This window comes from Hordeum vulgare, chromosome 3H (genome assembly GCF_904849725.1).
Source record: "Hordeum vulgare subsp. vulgare chromosome 3H, MorexV3_pseudomolecules_assembly, whole genome shotgun sequence".
NCBI classification, from domain to species: Eukaryota; Viridiplantae; Streptophyta; class Magnoliopsida; order Poales; family Poaceae; genus Hordeum; species Hordeum vulgare.
Genome location: NC_058520.1, coordinates 32,215,847 through 32,230,948, shown reverse-complemented (window position 1 = coordinate 32,230,948; position 15,102 = coordinate 32,215,847). Strand labels below are relative to the sequence as shown.

At 44.3% G+C, this 15,102-nt stretch overlaps 1 protein-coding gene across 2 annotated transcripts; it reads right to left on the bottom strand.

The window, feature by feature from the left end:
- Positions 1-366: 366 nt before the first annotated feature.
- On the bottom strand, positions 367-5,794 carry LOC123442793 (protein NSP-INTERACTING KINASE 3). 2 transcript variants are annotated; one of them, XM_045118933.1, is made up of 11 exons: positions 5,354-5,794; positions 4,944-5,076; positions 4,748-4,819; positions 4,497-4,640; positions 4,338-4,409; positions 4,188-4,247; positions 3,959-4,056; positions 3,721-3,870; positions 2,712-3,059; positions 1,602-1,993; positions 367-972 (listed from the first exon to the last, which is right to left on the bottom strand). In XM_045118933.1, exons 1-11 carry the CDS (start codon positions 5,463-5,465, stop codon positions 649-651), a joined length of 1,905 nt encoding a protein of 634 aa, XP_044974868.1. In that variant the 5' UTR covers positions 5,466-5,794; the 3' UTR covers positions 367-648. The 2 variants fall into 2 exon arrangements, with proteins under 2 accessions (XP_044974868.1, XP_044974869.1); XM_045118934.1 differs by having other exon boundaries at positions 2,712-3,053.
- Between the last annotated feature and the right edge of the window lie 9,308 nt (positions 5,795-15,102).

The window sequence follows — 15,102 nt, the reverse complement described above, 5'->3', positions numbered from 1 at the left end:
TCTATCAGGCATCAGCTACCAGGCAGAACAGTTCAAAATGATGCCTACCTAGCAGAACAGTTCAAAACAGTACCAACAAAAACGCACAGAGACAGCCTACAGAAAAACAGTGCGCACAGTATAACGTTGTAGACACTTGGCTCCAGTATTAGTATTTTACAGATAGTGCAGCACGTTTATTGCAACTTTGCAAGGCAAAACATGAAGAAGAAAAGAGTTCGGCTCCGGCCTCTCAACCATTCCGTCAGTTTTCAAAAAAATGTGGGGGATTCCAACAAAAGTTCAGAAGCCAAAATGAACAGTTTTCAGACAGAGGAATAAGATGACTACTATCATGTGCAAGGCTGGAGAAAGTAGAGGAAAGAATAGCTGCCCAATGGAAAATTTCCTTTCTATATTTACTCAACTCATCACATCTCATCTTTCTTAGCCTACATGTACATGAGCAGCAACGATGGGCCGAGCTCAACTCACAATCACCATGCCCGTATGTACAAATGAATGCCACCACCCCTACCCTTACCCTATCCAACATGAAAAAATGACACCTCTCCCTTTGCCCGGTCTCTCCAAAGCTAATTGAACGACACATCCAGGCACAACCGCACAAGCAAGCATCTATGCGATCAAATTGGTCGCCGTTGCCGGTCACCTTGGTCCGGAGAGCTCCATGGCCTCGAGGCCGACCGAGGACTCGTCGGCCCCCGCGAAATCGGTGAACTTCAGGGGCAGGAGCTCCGATGAGACTGACTTCGGCGTGTCGACGTTCTGCGACGCCTCCCATTTCTCCGCGAGCCCGTCCCCTTCCAGCATCCTGATCACCTCCGACATCCGGGGGCGGTGGGACGGGTAGTACTGCGTGCACAGCAGGGCCACCTGCACCATCTCCTCCAGCTCCACCCTGTCGTAGTTGCTGCCGAGGTCCTTGTCCACCATCATGTTCAGCTGCTTTTCCTGATGGAGCTTCTTTACCTGGAACCACCACATGCAAGAATGAGAAACAATGATCGTGACAATACAAAGACCATATACTGAACTCTGAACAGAAGATGGTAACTGGTGGTCAATTAGTTAATATGCCCAAACTATGATAAAGGATTACCATAAATGAATATCACCTGCTCCCTCTGCAAACTATTGTAAGACGTCTTTGCAGTTCAATGTCTTGTATTGGTGTACAAAGGTAGCAAATTAATAGGGATGGCATGATTTTCTCAAAAAAAAGGGAAATAATTGTTATCATTCTTAATTTCCAATGCCTTCTTGCGTCATAAAATAATTTTCAAGCAGGACATCGCAATGGTGAACAGTTTAAGTTGTCTTTGGTATCATAGAGCATATTTTTCCAACTTACCTGTTTTTAACTATGAAATATGCTCCAGTATCTCGAGTATAAAATCTTACCATTGAGTGTACTCAATGTAAAAGGTGAGACAGGACCTAAAAGTGGCAAACAAAGTTGTCGAAAAGCTCTGAAGACACTAAACTAAAGGCGAGAACCGAACAAAGTCAAGCCAGAAGGAGAAAGCGATCTTTTCACATAAAGTAATAAGGTGAACTTGATACCATTGCACGAAAAGAGCATGATATAACATGCTTACCAAATCAAGCACTCCGCCCTTCTGATTTGCTAGTCTTCCAAAATCCAATGCTTTCTGGCCAGTGATCAACTCAACCAACAGGACTCCAAACCCAAACACATCTGTCTTCTCCGATGACTGGCCAGTTGACAAATACTCTGGAGCTATGTGCCCCACGGTGCCACGCACTGCCGTGGTAACATGGGTCTCCTGGTGATCCAAAAGTTTCGCCAATCCGAAATCTCCGACTATTGCTTCAAAATATTCATCAAGAAGCACATTGGAGGCTTTTACATCACGATGGATTATTTTTGGATCACACTGTTCGTGCAAATAAAGCAGCCCTCGTGCTGTACCCAGTGCTATCATCTTTCTCCTCGACCAATCTAGAGCTGGCTTGCCATTTATATGCTCTGGAAAAAAATGCAGGAAAGATTAGGTGGACTGAAGGAGAAGGTCACAGTTTGCTTGCAAACTGGCAAACTGAATAATATACTTGGAAAGCTGTCATAAGGTGCCTCTTTTTTTTTATTAATTTACTTCATCAGTAGTAAACCTAGACATGTGATGTTGATAGCTCAGTTCAAATTTCAAATTTTGGTTTACTGTGAAATGTCAATGGACACTTAAGTAAATACAGGGAGTCAAGGTGCATGAGTATTATTAAAACTAATCGATCGGCACAAGCAGTGTACTTCCAATAGAGGCAATCACCATAGTCAAGCTTTCTTTCATGGCATGACAGAAGGATGAAGCTACCCAGGATGATATGTGGCAAAGGTAGGTCTGTAGGTCTTTATGAACCTAATTAATACTTCCATGATTGTAGTATAACTTTCACTAAAAGAAGACAAGACAACTACGAGTATATGACATGCTATAAGTGAACATTTAGAGGATTTCTTATCCTGAACGCTAACAAGTGTCAGTTTGTATTTTAAGCTGAGCATTTGGTGGCAGTCTGAGCTAACTGGAGCAATGCGCCAATACAGATCCATGCTAGATTGTAAATCTGAAAATGAGCGTAATGCATGCCAAGGGGAAGCAAAATTTAATCAGGCCACTAATGAATCTGCACAAGTAATGCTAATCACTTAAAAGTGTCATAAGGGCATGGGGAAAAATACTGACCGCGCAACTGAGAAGCAACACTTCCATTTGGCATATAAGGATAAACAAGTAATCTCTCACACTCCGTAGTGCAAAATCCAATGAGCCGTAGGAGATTCCGATGAACAGCTAAGCTTATGACTTCAACTTCAGTTTGAAATTGAACTTCCCCACCAACAGCATTGTAGTCTTTCAGCCTTTTAACAGCAACTATTGAACCATCACGTAAGAACCCCTTGTATACTATTCCATATCCACCTTCACCTAATATGTTTTTTGAGTTGAAATTGTTGGTAGATGCTCGAAGCTCCTTGAAGGTGTACTTTTTCAGATGGCCCAAGCATACTTCTGGGTCATATTGATCTGTAGCTAAGAGGAGGTATCAGGCACCATAGTACGAAACTAAAACAGTATAACATGCCAGAAAGGAAAACATGGCCACAAACTGTGATCATGTTATTACTATCAGATCAAGTAATATGTGTAAAATTAGAGATCTCATGTTTTTTGCAAGGCAAATCAATACACCAAAAGTAACTGGGGCATGAACTGCAGCAAAGGTTTTCGTAGTAAGGGCCTCCTAGGCTTGTAAGCTACTAAGTATAAAAGTCTAAATTGGTAGTGACTGTCCTACTGAACTGCAACAGTAGTATGTTAATGCAGTTTAAATTGCTAGTGACTATCGTACTGAACAGCGACAGTAGTACGTTAATGCAGTTTAAATTGCTGGCAATTGTCCTACTGAACTGCGACAGATTAATTGGCTATGTTACTACTGAAGATTAACCCAATGTTAACCATTCAGCTTTGACCAAAGGTAAGTACTGTATTCCAAATAAACCAATAGCATTTTTATATCTGTCTTTGTCAAAATCAATTTGCTATGAAAGTAGAAACTATGAAAAACATAGCTCAAAACTCAAGAAACAGTAGGTTATTCAACCTTGATGCAACAAAGATGTCTATATTTTGAAGTACAAATACAGGCAGTGTTTAATATGGTCACGCACAACATCGAAAAGAGCATTACCATTTACATCAAAAAATATTTGTTGATTATGCTTATGCCTCCACCAAAGAAGCATACCGACCACGATAGCGACAAACGCTACAGAACCCACGGTTGCTCCACAGATGATGGCAATACGGTGACTTCTTGGCATGGCTTGTTGTGGCTGAACTGAGGAAAGGGAAACAAATATGAGCAGCGCAGAGGAGATAAAACAATACTATTGATGTATACTTCTCAAGAATAAAAAAAATCTCACTCTTAAGGTCATCTGGTGGATAAGAAAGCGGGTCCAGCGACACGGATGAGCAATTGTCTCCAGACTTGACACCACAGATCATTGAATTTCCAGCAATGCTGTACAAACAACCAGCAATAAAGGAAAGAAGAAATGAGAGCATGAGCAATAATAGCCTAGAGCATGCACGGAGGGTGTTCAGGTAGGAATTGAATCAGCCAGGTGATCGGGCATGAGCTGAACGACTCGCCTGAAAGTTCTTGCAGAAATCTTTGGCACGGGACCGCTCAGGTTGTTAAACGAAAGGTCCCTGTGAAGCAGGCCAATTATTAGAGCTGCTTGTTGCAGTACACCGAGGAAAGAGGAGAAGAAGAAGAAGTAAAGGATTCACAGGACATACACAAGTGCAAGGCCATTAATGGTGGCTAGTGATTCGGGTAAAACTCCAGATAAACTGTTGTTGTTCAATTTCCTGGCAGCAACAAGAGGACAAGGTGTGAGTTGCTGTATAATAAAGCAAGAAGGTAGAGAAATCTATAGCCGGGGAAAGAAATGTTACAGATAGTTGAGGTTCTTGAGATCGCCGAGCGAAGTCGGGATGCTCCCGGTAAGATGGTTGTCTGACATGTCAAGCGTCTGAAGCATCCCCAGCCTGCCTATGGTGCTAGGAATAGTGCCAGAAATCGCGTTGTTCTGCAGTAGCCTGTCCAAGAACAGGAGAGATGTTGAAGTTGAACACTTTGCAATCTCTCATCTGTCCAATACATTTTTCAAAGAAACTGTACTGATAAATCTGAGCGACGAGCTTACACAGATTGCAGCCTCGTGAGGTTCCCGATGCCGGGCGACAGTTTACCGGAGAGCCTTTGGCTGGGCAGACCGCTGTGAGCACAGACCATCACATGAGAAGATTAGTCCGGAAATAAGACGAGGACACCGACGACGGACGCTCCTCGACGGAGAGAGAGACCGGCGTGAGCAAGGATGGGCGGGGAGAAGGACGTACAGCGCGGAGACGTAGCCGTCGGAGGAGCAGGTGACCATCCTCCAGCTGCAGGGGTCGACGGAGTTGATGTCCCAGTTGTCGAGCACGTTGTAGTGGTCCTGCAGGTCCGTCTTGATGGCCATCAGCGCCACCACTGCGAACAAGACGCAGAGGCTCAATCAGCTTCACCAAATCTTAGCAAGAAACAACATCCAATGGAAAAAAGAAAACTTTGCCGCAGTTATGGCGAGGAAGCGACGGAAGCACCGGCATTGGAATGCTTCTCCAAATTGGTGGTTGCCAAGAAGGGAAACCAGAAAATCGTTTGCCAATTGGAGTGAATCTTGTTGCGCCACAAGACACTTATTTATTGGGGGGAAGGGAGCAAGATCGACGGAAGTTTGGGGAGAGGGGAGGGGAGGGAGGGTTACCTTCGTAGTTGATGCCGGTGGGGGAGAGCGTGGCGGCGGCCGGCGGCAGGAGCAGGCAGAGCACGCCGGCGGCGGCCAGCGCCCACCACCGCCACAGCGGCCACGCCTCCATCGCCCCCACGCAGGCCGCAGATTCGGTCCGGCCAAGATTACGGCGACGACGGAGAGGTCTGAGCCAAAGCCGCACCGAAATCCCCACACCAGCACCGCCCTCGGCGCCGCGGCGGCGGGAGGGAGTCCCCCGGGAGGAGATGGAAGGCGATCAGTCAAAATCAATCCCGCCCGCCTATCTAATCCGCTGGCTGCTGCTACCACCGCGCAGCAAGGGGGGAGCAGGGGTAGGGAGGTTGGTGCTGGCGCTGGCGCTGGGGCTGGGGCTGGGCTGGTGGAGTGGACAGTGGAGTGGGGCAGGCAGGCTGAGGCTGAGGCTGAGGCTGGTAGAGGCAGCCTGCCTCACCGCACCCTATCGACCGATCCATGCCGCTGCCGCTGCCGCTGCCGCTGCCTGCCGCTCTGCAAACCGCCAAAACGACACGGACGGACGCGCATGCCACCGGCGTGCGACCCACTCCCGGCCCCAGGCTTTCTGGCCCTCCTCCCGCCCCTTTCCACTTCTACAAACCACATGCATTTTTTTGTGTTGGTCCTTGTTTATACTACCAAGAAATAGACCAACAATTATACGTACCCAACAATGATCCTGTCGACAAAAAACAAAGTACTGATGAAAAAATATACTAGGAAAGTGGGGTGGCTTTGCCTTTGCGTCCGAGAGACGGCAAAACAGACCGTCCAATAATGGCAGATCGAGACGATGACCCACCCCGGCGGTGACGATCCCCTCCTCTCCGCCTCTCCCCCCTGTCTCTCTACTTACGAAGTTTTCTTTAAAATTAACACTGAAGCTAGCTAGTAGCACTCACCCACAACACATATATACAAACAAACTGTGCTGTGCTGTGCTGACTCTCGTACAAAGCTCAGGAGAAAAATAATGGCGGTAGTACCTTGGAATCGTTGTGCTTGTCGCATTGGTGAACTCTAGTAGTACTAAGTACTCCAATGATGGAATAACTAAACAGGTGAGGAGCGGTAATGGCAGGGCGCATGTTTGTCATGAATAACCGGTCTACGAAGCAGGCACGGGCCTCCGCGCCGCGGTTAAACTCTGTGGTACGTACTGAACCGGATTATAGAACGGAATGATGGGGGATAAAGAAAGGGAGCCCGAGGAGAACAAGGAGCCAACGACGCGCGCTGCGCTGCCGACTCGCTCACATGCGAGCGAGCCTTTTATTTGTTTTCTTGTCCCGTCGCTGCTTGTCCCGCTCCCTCCAGACTATAGTAGTACTAGTACTGTACGTACTATGACTGCTGTAGTAGCTAGCAAGCCTGAATTATCAGTGTCAAGAATCTTTATCCCTCGCGCTCATCCACCCAGGTCGTGTTTTTGCAGTTACCTACACGTCTGATTCAACTGCAATTAAACATAAATGTTAGCAATGTGTAACGCATGATAAATTAAAAAAAATGTTCGCGGATAGCTCTCACCTGACGATACAGGTATGATAGTGCTACTGAACCCCAGCTAAACGGAATTTCCCAGTTCTAAATACATCCAGAGTGCCGAGTTACCGGTTGTGTCTGTGAAGACTACATTGATTAGTGTATACCAAAGATAGGCCCGAGCATATTGCTGCACGACAATATCATCGGCATCCGCAGGGTACGGTGCTCCTCTCACTTCTTTTAACCAGGAATGCTTCACTTTTGAGGCATCAGCCTTGCCTCGCAGAGGGGGAGGGGGTTCAACACCAATTATCAGTACAACAAACACACATAAAAAACATAAATAATTGACAAGTCTTCGATTAATTCATCATACCTTACGATTCTTAATTGCACGATCACGGTGCAATCAGTCAAACTCTTCTATTAATCCATCATATCAAGGGCCATTATCATCTGCCATCCTACAAAAAATAACATACATCGAATTTAGTAGGTTTCTTTTGTAAAAAATAAACAAAGGCAAATACATACACCTATGATATACATACACCCTTCTATAAGAACTATCATATACATACACCTATCATATATTATATACATACACCTATCATATATTTCAAACTCTTCTATAAGAACTACATCATCTAACAACTACTCACTCCGTCCCAAAATAAGTGTCTTAACTTTGTACTAGCTCTAGTACAAATTTATACTAAGCTTGAGACAGTTATTTTGGGACGGAGGGAGTACAAAATAATCCCTAATCTAATACATCATCTAACATGTAACCTAACCTAATACATCATCTAATACATCATATAAGCTAACCTAATCTAATAAATGCCTACAAAACTATATCACCTAACCTAATACATCATCTAACATATAAGGACTACATCATCTAACAACTACAAAACAATCCCTAATACTAAGACAAAATCAACTAATCAAACATAACCTAATATTCAAAAATACTATCAAAATAAGATGTTGAAACAAAAAAAATTGGAGGGATTGGGGGAGGTTACCTCAACGAAGCTTTGGGGGATGCAATGTAGTGATTTTGGTGGAGGATGGAGTAGATCAAGGGGGGGAGGGTGTGAGGGGAAGAGGGGGCAAGAGAGAGATAAGTTCTGGCGGCTGGGGGTGAAGGAAGAAGATGGGTGGGTGGGTGGGTCAGGCCAGGGAGTTACTTAACTTACCCGAGCCAGATGCCAGGGTTCCTGGCGTTTGGGTCTGGCCAGACGCCGTGGCCCCTGGCGTCTGGCCCCTTTGCCACGTCATCTGGTCAATGGGGCGCAGATCGAGCGGGCCACCACCAGACGCCAGGGTCCTTGGCGTCTCCACTGCAACCCAGACGCTAGGGATGTTGGCGTCACGTAAAGAGGTCAGATTTGCAAAAAAAATCAAACGAAGGTCAAACCTGTATTTTCTTTCGACTTTAGGTTAAAACACAAAATTATAGCGCGCCAAATTTGGGAGGGTGTTGTGCCAAGTTCAGCTTGTAGAAGTTGTCCCGTAGGGAAATATTTGGCCTTGAGGATTCGAGCACCAAGAGATTTTGGATCCGTTAGGATCCTCCACGCTTGTCTAGCTAGTAGAGCAAGGTTAAAAAGTTCGATATCTCTGAACCCCAAGCCGCCGCAGTACTACGGGTGAGTTATAGTGCTCCAAGACTCCCGGTTAGGCTTCTGTTTGCCCTCCTGGCTGCCCCACCAAAACTTTTTAATCAGGGTGTTTATATGTTCACATAGACCGCGAGGGAGTCTGATGCAGGGCATGGAGTAAACTGGAATTGCCTGTGCCACCGATTTGATAAGAATTTTTTTCCCCCTGCAGACAAGAGCTTTTCCATCTAGCCCTTGACCTTGTTCCAAGCACGATCCTTTAAGAATTTGAATGCGCCATTTTTGTAGTTACCTACAAGAGATGGCATTCCCAAGTATCTATCCGAAAGAGATTCATTTGGAATATTCAAAACTTGCTTCACCTCATCCTTCAAATCCGATGGGCACCCCTTACTAAGAAAACCGTGGATTTGGAGAGGTTTATCCTTTGGCCCGAAGCGTTACAATAAGTTTCCATAAAGGTAGACTGTTGGGGAACGTTGCATGGGAAACAAAAAAATTCCTACGCACACGAAGACCTATCATGGTGATGTCCATCTACGAGAGGAGATTTGGATCTACGTACCCTTGTAGATCGCACAGCAGGAAGCGTTAAGAAACGTGGTTGATGTAGTGGAACGTCTTCACGTCCCTCGAACCGCCCCACAAACCATCCCACGAACCGTCCCGCGATCCATCCCACGGTCTGTTCCGATCTAGCGCCGAACGGACGACACCTCCGCGTTCAGCACACGTACAGCTCGATGACGATCTCAGCCTTCTTGATCCAGCAAGCAAGTAGGAGAAGTAGATGAGTTCTCCGGCAGCGTGACGGTGCTCCGGTGGTGGTGACGATCTACTCCTGCAGGGCTCCGCCCGAGCTCTGCAAAAATCCGATCTAGAGGTGAAACTATGTGGTCTAGGGTTGAGTTGCACGTGGCAAAAGTTGTCTCAAATCAGCCCTAAATCACCACTATATATAGGAGGGAGGGGGAGGAGGCTTGCCTTAAGGGCCAAGCCCTCAAGGGTGCGTCGGCCAAGGAGGAGAGGAGGAATCCTTCTCCAATTAGGATTGGAAAGTGGAGTCCTTCTCTTCCTTCCCACCTCCCCCTTTTTTCTCTTTCTCTTTGGTTTTTTCTCCTCTTGGCGCCAAGGCCTTCTTGGGCTGTCCCACCAGCCCAGTAAGGGCTGGTGTGCCACACTAAAGCCATTGGGCTCCCTCCGGGTGGGTTGCCCCCCTCCCATTGAACTTCCGAAACCCATTCGTCACTCCCGGTTCAATTCCGGTAATGCCCGAAAACCTTCCGGTAACCAAATGAAACCATCCTATATATCAATCTTCATTTCCGAAGCATTCCGGAAACCCTCGTAACGTCCGTGATCTCATCCGGGACTCCGAACAACATTCGGTAACCACACATATAACTCAACTATACTAAAACATCATCGAACCTTAAGTGTGCAAACCCTGCGGGTTCGAGAACTATGAAGACATGCCCCGAGGCACTCCTCGGTCAATATCCAATAGCGGGACCTGGACGCCCATATTGGATCCTACATATTCTCCAAATATCTTATCTGTTGAACCTTAGTGCCAAGGATTCATATAATCCGTATGTCATTCCCTTTGTCCTTCGGTATGTTACTTGCCCGAGATTCGATCGTCGGTATTCGTATACCTATTTCAATCTCGTTACCGGCAAGTCTCTTTACTCGTTCCGTAATACAAGATCCCGTGACTTACAGTTAGACACATTGCTTGCAAGGCTTGTGTGTGATGTTGTATTACCGAGTGGGCCCCGAGTTACCTCTCCGTCACATGGAGTGACAAATCCTAGTCTTGATCCATACTAACTCAACGGGCATCTTTGGAGATACCTGTAGAGTACCTTTATAGTCACCCAGTTACGTTGCGACGTTTGATGCACACAAGGTATTCCTCTGGTGCCAGTGAGTTATATGATCTCATGGTCATAGGAACAAATACTTGACACGCAGAAAACAATAGCAATAAAACAACACGATCAATATGCTACGTTCATAGTTTGGGTCTTGTCCATCACATGATTCTCCTAATGATGTGATCCCGTTATCAAGTGACAACACTTGTCTATGGCCAGGAAACCTTGACCATCTTTGATCAAGGAGCTAGTCAACTAGAGGCTTACTAGGGACAGTGTTTTGTCTATGTATCCACACATGTATTCGTTTTTCCAATCAATACAATTATAGCATGGATAATAAACGATTATTATGAACAAGGAAATATAATAATAACTAATTTATTATTGCCTCTAGGGCATATTTCCAACAGTCTCCCACTTGCACTAGAGTCAATAATCTAGTTCACATCACCATGTGATTTTAACGAATCCAACACCCATATAGTTCTGGGGTCTCATCACGCCTTGCTCGTGAGAGAGGTTTTAGTCAACAGTTCTGAATCTTTCAGATCCGTGTGTGCTTTACAAATCTTTATGTCATCTTATAGATGCTGCTATTGCGTGTTATTCGGAAATACTCCAAATATCTACTCTACTATACGAATCCGTTTTACCACTCATAGTTATTCGGATTAGTGTCAAAGCTTGCATCAACGTAACCCTTTACGACGAACTCTTTAACCACCTCCATAATCGAGAAAAAATGCGTAGTCCATTAGATACTAATGATAACTTTGACCGTTGTTCAGTGATTCAATCCCGGATCACTCTCTGTACCTCTTAACAGACTTGTGGCAAGGCACACATCAGGTGCGGTACACAGCATGGCATACTGTAGAGTCTACGGCTAAGGCATAGGGGACGACCTTCGTCCTTTCTCTTTCTTCTGACGTGGTCGGGCTTTTGAGTCTTACTCAAATTCACACCTTACAACACACCCAAGAACTCTTTCTTTGCTGATCTATTTTGAACTCCTTCAAAAACTTGTCAAGGCGTGCATTTCATTTGAAAGTTCTGTTTAGCATTTTGATCTATCTCCATAGATCTTGATGCTCAATGTTCAAGTGGCTCTATCCAGGTCTTCCTTTGAAAACACCCTTTCAAACAACCTCCATGCTTCACAGGAATTCTACATCACTTCCGATCAACAATATGTCAACCACATATACTTATCAGAAATTCTATAGTGCTCCCACTCACTTATTTGGAAATACAAGTTTCTCATAAACTTTGTACAAACCCAAAAGTTTTGATCATCTCATCAAAGCGTATATTCCAACTCTGAGATGTTTGCACCAGTCCATAGAAGGATCGTTGGTGCTTGCATACTTGTTAGTATCCTTAGGATCGAAAAAACCTTTTGGTTGTATCACATACATCATAGTCAACCCTTTGAACTTGTCGAAAATATCTTTGCGATAAGTCGAGCTTTTCTTAATAGTGACTTTTCACCATCATCGTCTGTCTTCCTTTTAAAGATCCATCTTTACTCAATAGTCTTATGACCATCAAGTAGTTCTTCCAAAGTGTACATAGATCCTTTCTCGGATTTCATGGCCTCGAGCCATTTGTCGGAATCTGGGCCCACCATCGCTTTTCCATAGCCCGTAGGTTCATTGTTGTTCAACAACATGACCTCCAAGACAGGGTTACCGCACCACTCTGTAGTAGTACGCGACCTTGTCGACCTACGAGGTTTGTAGTAACTTGATCTGAAGCTTAATGATCACCATCATCAGATTCCACTTCAATTGATGTAGGCGCCACATGAACATCTTCCTGCGCCCTGCTACACACTGGTTGAAGTGACAGTTCACTAACCTCATCAAGTTACACCACCCTCCCACTCAATTCTTTCGAGAGAAACCTTTCCTCGAGAAAGGACCTATTTCTAGAAACAAACACTTTGCTTCCGGATCTGAGATAGGAGATGTATCCAACTGTTTTGGATATTCTATGAAGATTCATTTATCAGCTTTGGGTTCGAGCTTATCAGACTGAAACTTTTTCACATAAGCGTCGCAGCCCCAAACTTTCAAGAAACGACAGCTTAGGTTTCTCCAAACCATAGTCTATACTGTGTCATCTCAACGGAAATACGTGGTGCCCTATTTAAAGTGAATGCGGTTGTCTCTAAAGCATAACCCATAAACAATAGTGGTAATTCGATAAGAGACATCATAGTATGCGCTATATGCAATAGGGCGCGACTATGACGTTCGGACACACCATCACACTATGGTGTTCTAGGTGGCAGGAATTGCGAAACAATTTCCACATTGTCTTAACTGTGTACCAAAACTTGCAATTGAGATATTCATCTCTATGATCATATCGTAGACAGTTTATCCTCTTGTCACGACGATCTTCACTCTGAAATAGCTTTGAACTTTTTAATATTTCAGACTCGTGATTCATCAAGTAAATACTCTTGTATCTACTCAAATCGTCGGTGAAGTAAGAACATAACGATATCCACTGCGTGCCTCAGCACTCATTGGACTGCACACATAAAAAATGTATCATTCCCAACAAGTTACTCTCTTGTTCCATGTGGTATGTTTTGCATGTCTCAAGTGATTCAAAATCAAGCGAGTCCAAACGATGCAACTGCATGGAGTTTCTTCATGTGTTAATATCAATATGTATGGTTTGCATGTCTCAGACATTTCAAAATGAGTGAGTACAAATATCCATCAGCATGGAGCTTCTTCATGCATTTTATACCATCATAACTCAAGCGGCAGTGCCACAAGTGGTACTATCATTATTACTTTGTATCTTTTGACACCAATATTATGAATATGTGTAACACTACGATCGAGATTCAATAAATCATTGAGGGTAATTATTCAAGCAAATAGAATAACTATTATTCCTTATAAATGGATAATCCTATTGCAATAAACATGATCCAATCATGTTCATGCTCAACACAAACACCAAATAACAATTACTTGGGTTTAACACCAATCCCGATGGTAGAGGGAGCATGCGATGTTTGATCACATCAACCTTGGAAACAATTCCAACACCTTTCGTCACCTCGCCTTTAGCTAGTCTCCGTTTATTCCGTAGCTTTTATTTCAAGTTACTAATCACTTAGCAATCGAACCGGTATCTAATACCCTCGTGCTACTAGGAGTACTAGTAAAGTACACATCAATATTATGTATATCAAATATACTTCTGTCGACTTTGCCAGCCTCCTTATCTACCTAGTATCTAGGGTAGCTCCGCCGCAGTGACCGTTCCCCTCATAACAAAAGCATGTAGTCTCGGGTTTGGGTTCGATCTTGGGTTTCTTCATTAGAGAAGCAACTCGTTTGCCGTTTCATGAAGTATCTCTTCTAGCCCTTGCCCTTCTTGAAATAAGTGGTTTTACAAACCATCAACAATTGATGCTCCTTCTTGATTTCTACTTTCGTAGTGTCAAACATTGCGAACCGCTCAAGGATCATCATATCTATCCTTGATATGCAATAGTTCATCACGAAGATCTAGCAGTTTGGTGGCAGTGACTTTGGAGAACCATCACTATCTCATTTCGAAGATTAACTCCCACTTGATTCAAGCGATTGTTGTACTTCAGACAATCTGAGCACATGCTCAACGATTGAGCTTTTCTCCTTTACCTTGTAGACAAAGAATCTTTTCGGAGGTCTCATACCTCTCAAAAAGGGCACGAGCATGAAATCTCAATTTCATCTCTTAGAACATCTCTCATGTTCCGCGACATTTTCAAAACGTCTTCGGCGCCTTGTTTCTAAGCCATTAAGTATTACGCACTGAACTATCACGTAGTCATAAAAAACGTGTATGTCAGATGTTCGCAACATCCAGAGATGACGCTCGAGGTGCAGCACACCGAGTGGTGCATTAAGGACATAAGCCTTGTGCGCAGCAATGAGGACAATCCTCAGTTTTACGGACTCAGTCCGCAAAGTTGCTACTATCAACTTTCAACTAAATTTTCTCTAGGAACATATAAAAAACAGTAGAGCTATAGCGCAAGCTACATCATAATTCGTAAAGACCTTTTGACCATGTTCATGATAATTAGTTCAATTAATCATATTACTTAAGAACTCCCACTCAAAAAGTACATCTCTCTAGTCATTTGAGTGCTACATGATCCAAATTCACTAACTCAAGTCTGATCATCACGTGAGTTGAGAATAGTTTCACTAGTAAGCATCTCTATGCTAATCATATCAAATATACGATTCATGCTCGACCATTCGGTCTCATGTGTTGTGAGGCCATGTCTGCACATGCTAGGCTCGTCAAGCTTAACCCGAGTGTTCCGCGCGTGCAACTGTTTTGCACCCGTTGTATGTGAACATTGAGTCTATAACACCCGATCATCACGTGGTTTCTCGAAACGACGAACTGTAGCAACGGTGCATAGTCGGGGAGAACACAATTTCGTCTTGAAATTTTAATGAGAGATCATCTCATAATGCTACCGTCGTTCTAAGCAAAATAAGGTGCATAAAAGGATTAACATCACATGCAATTGATAAGTGGCATGATCTGGCCATCATCTTGTGCTTCTTGATATCCATCACCAAAGCACCGACACGATCTTCTTGTCACCGGCGCCACACCATGATCTCCATCATCATGATCTCCATCAACGTGTTGCCATTGAGGTTCTCGTGCTACTTATGCTATTACTATTAAA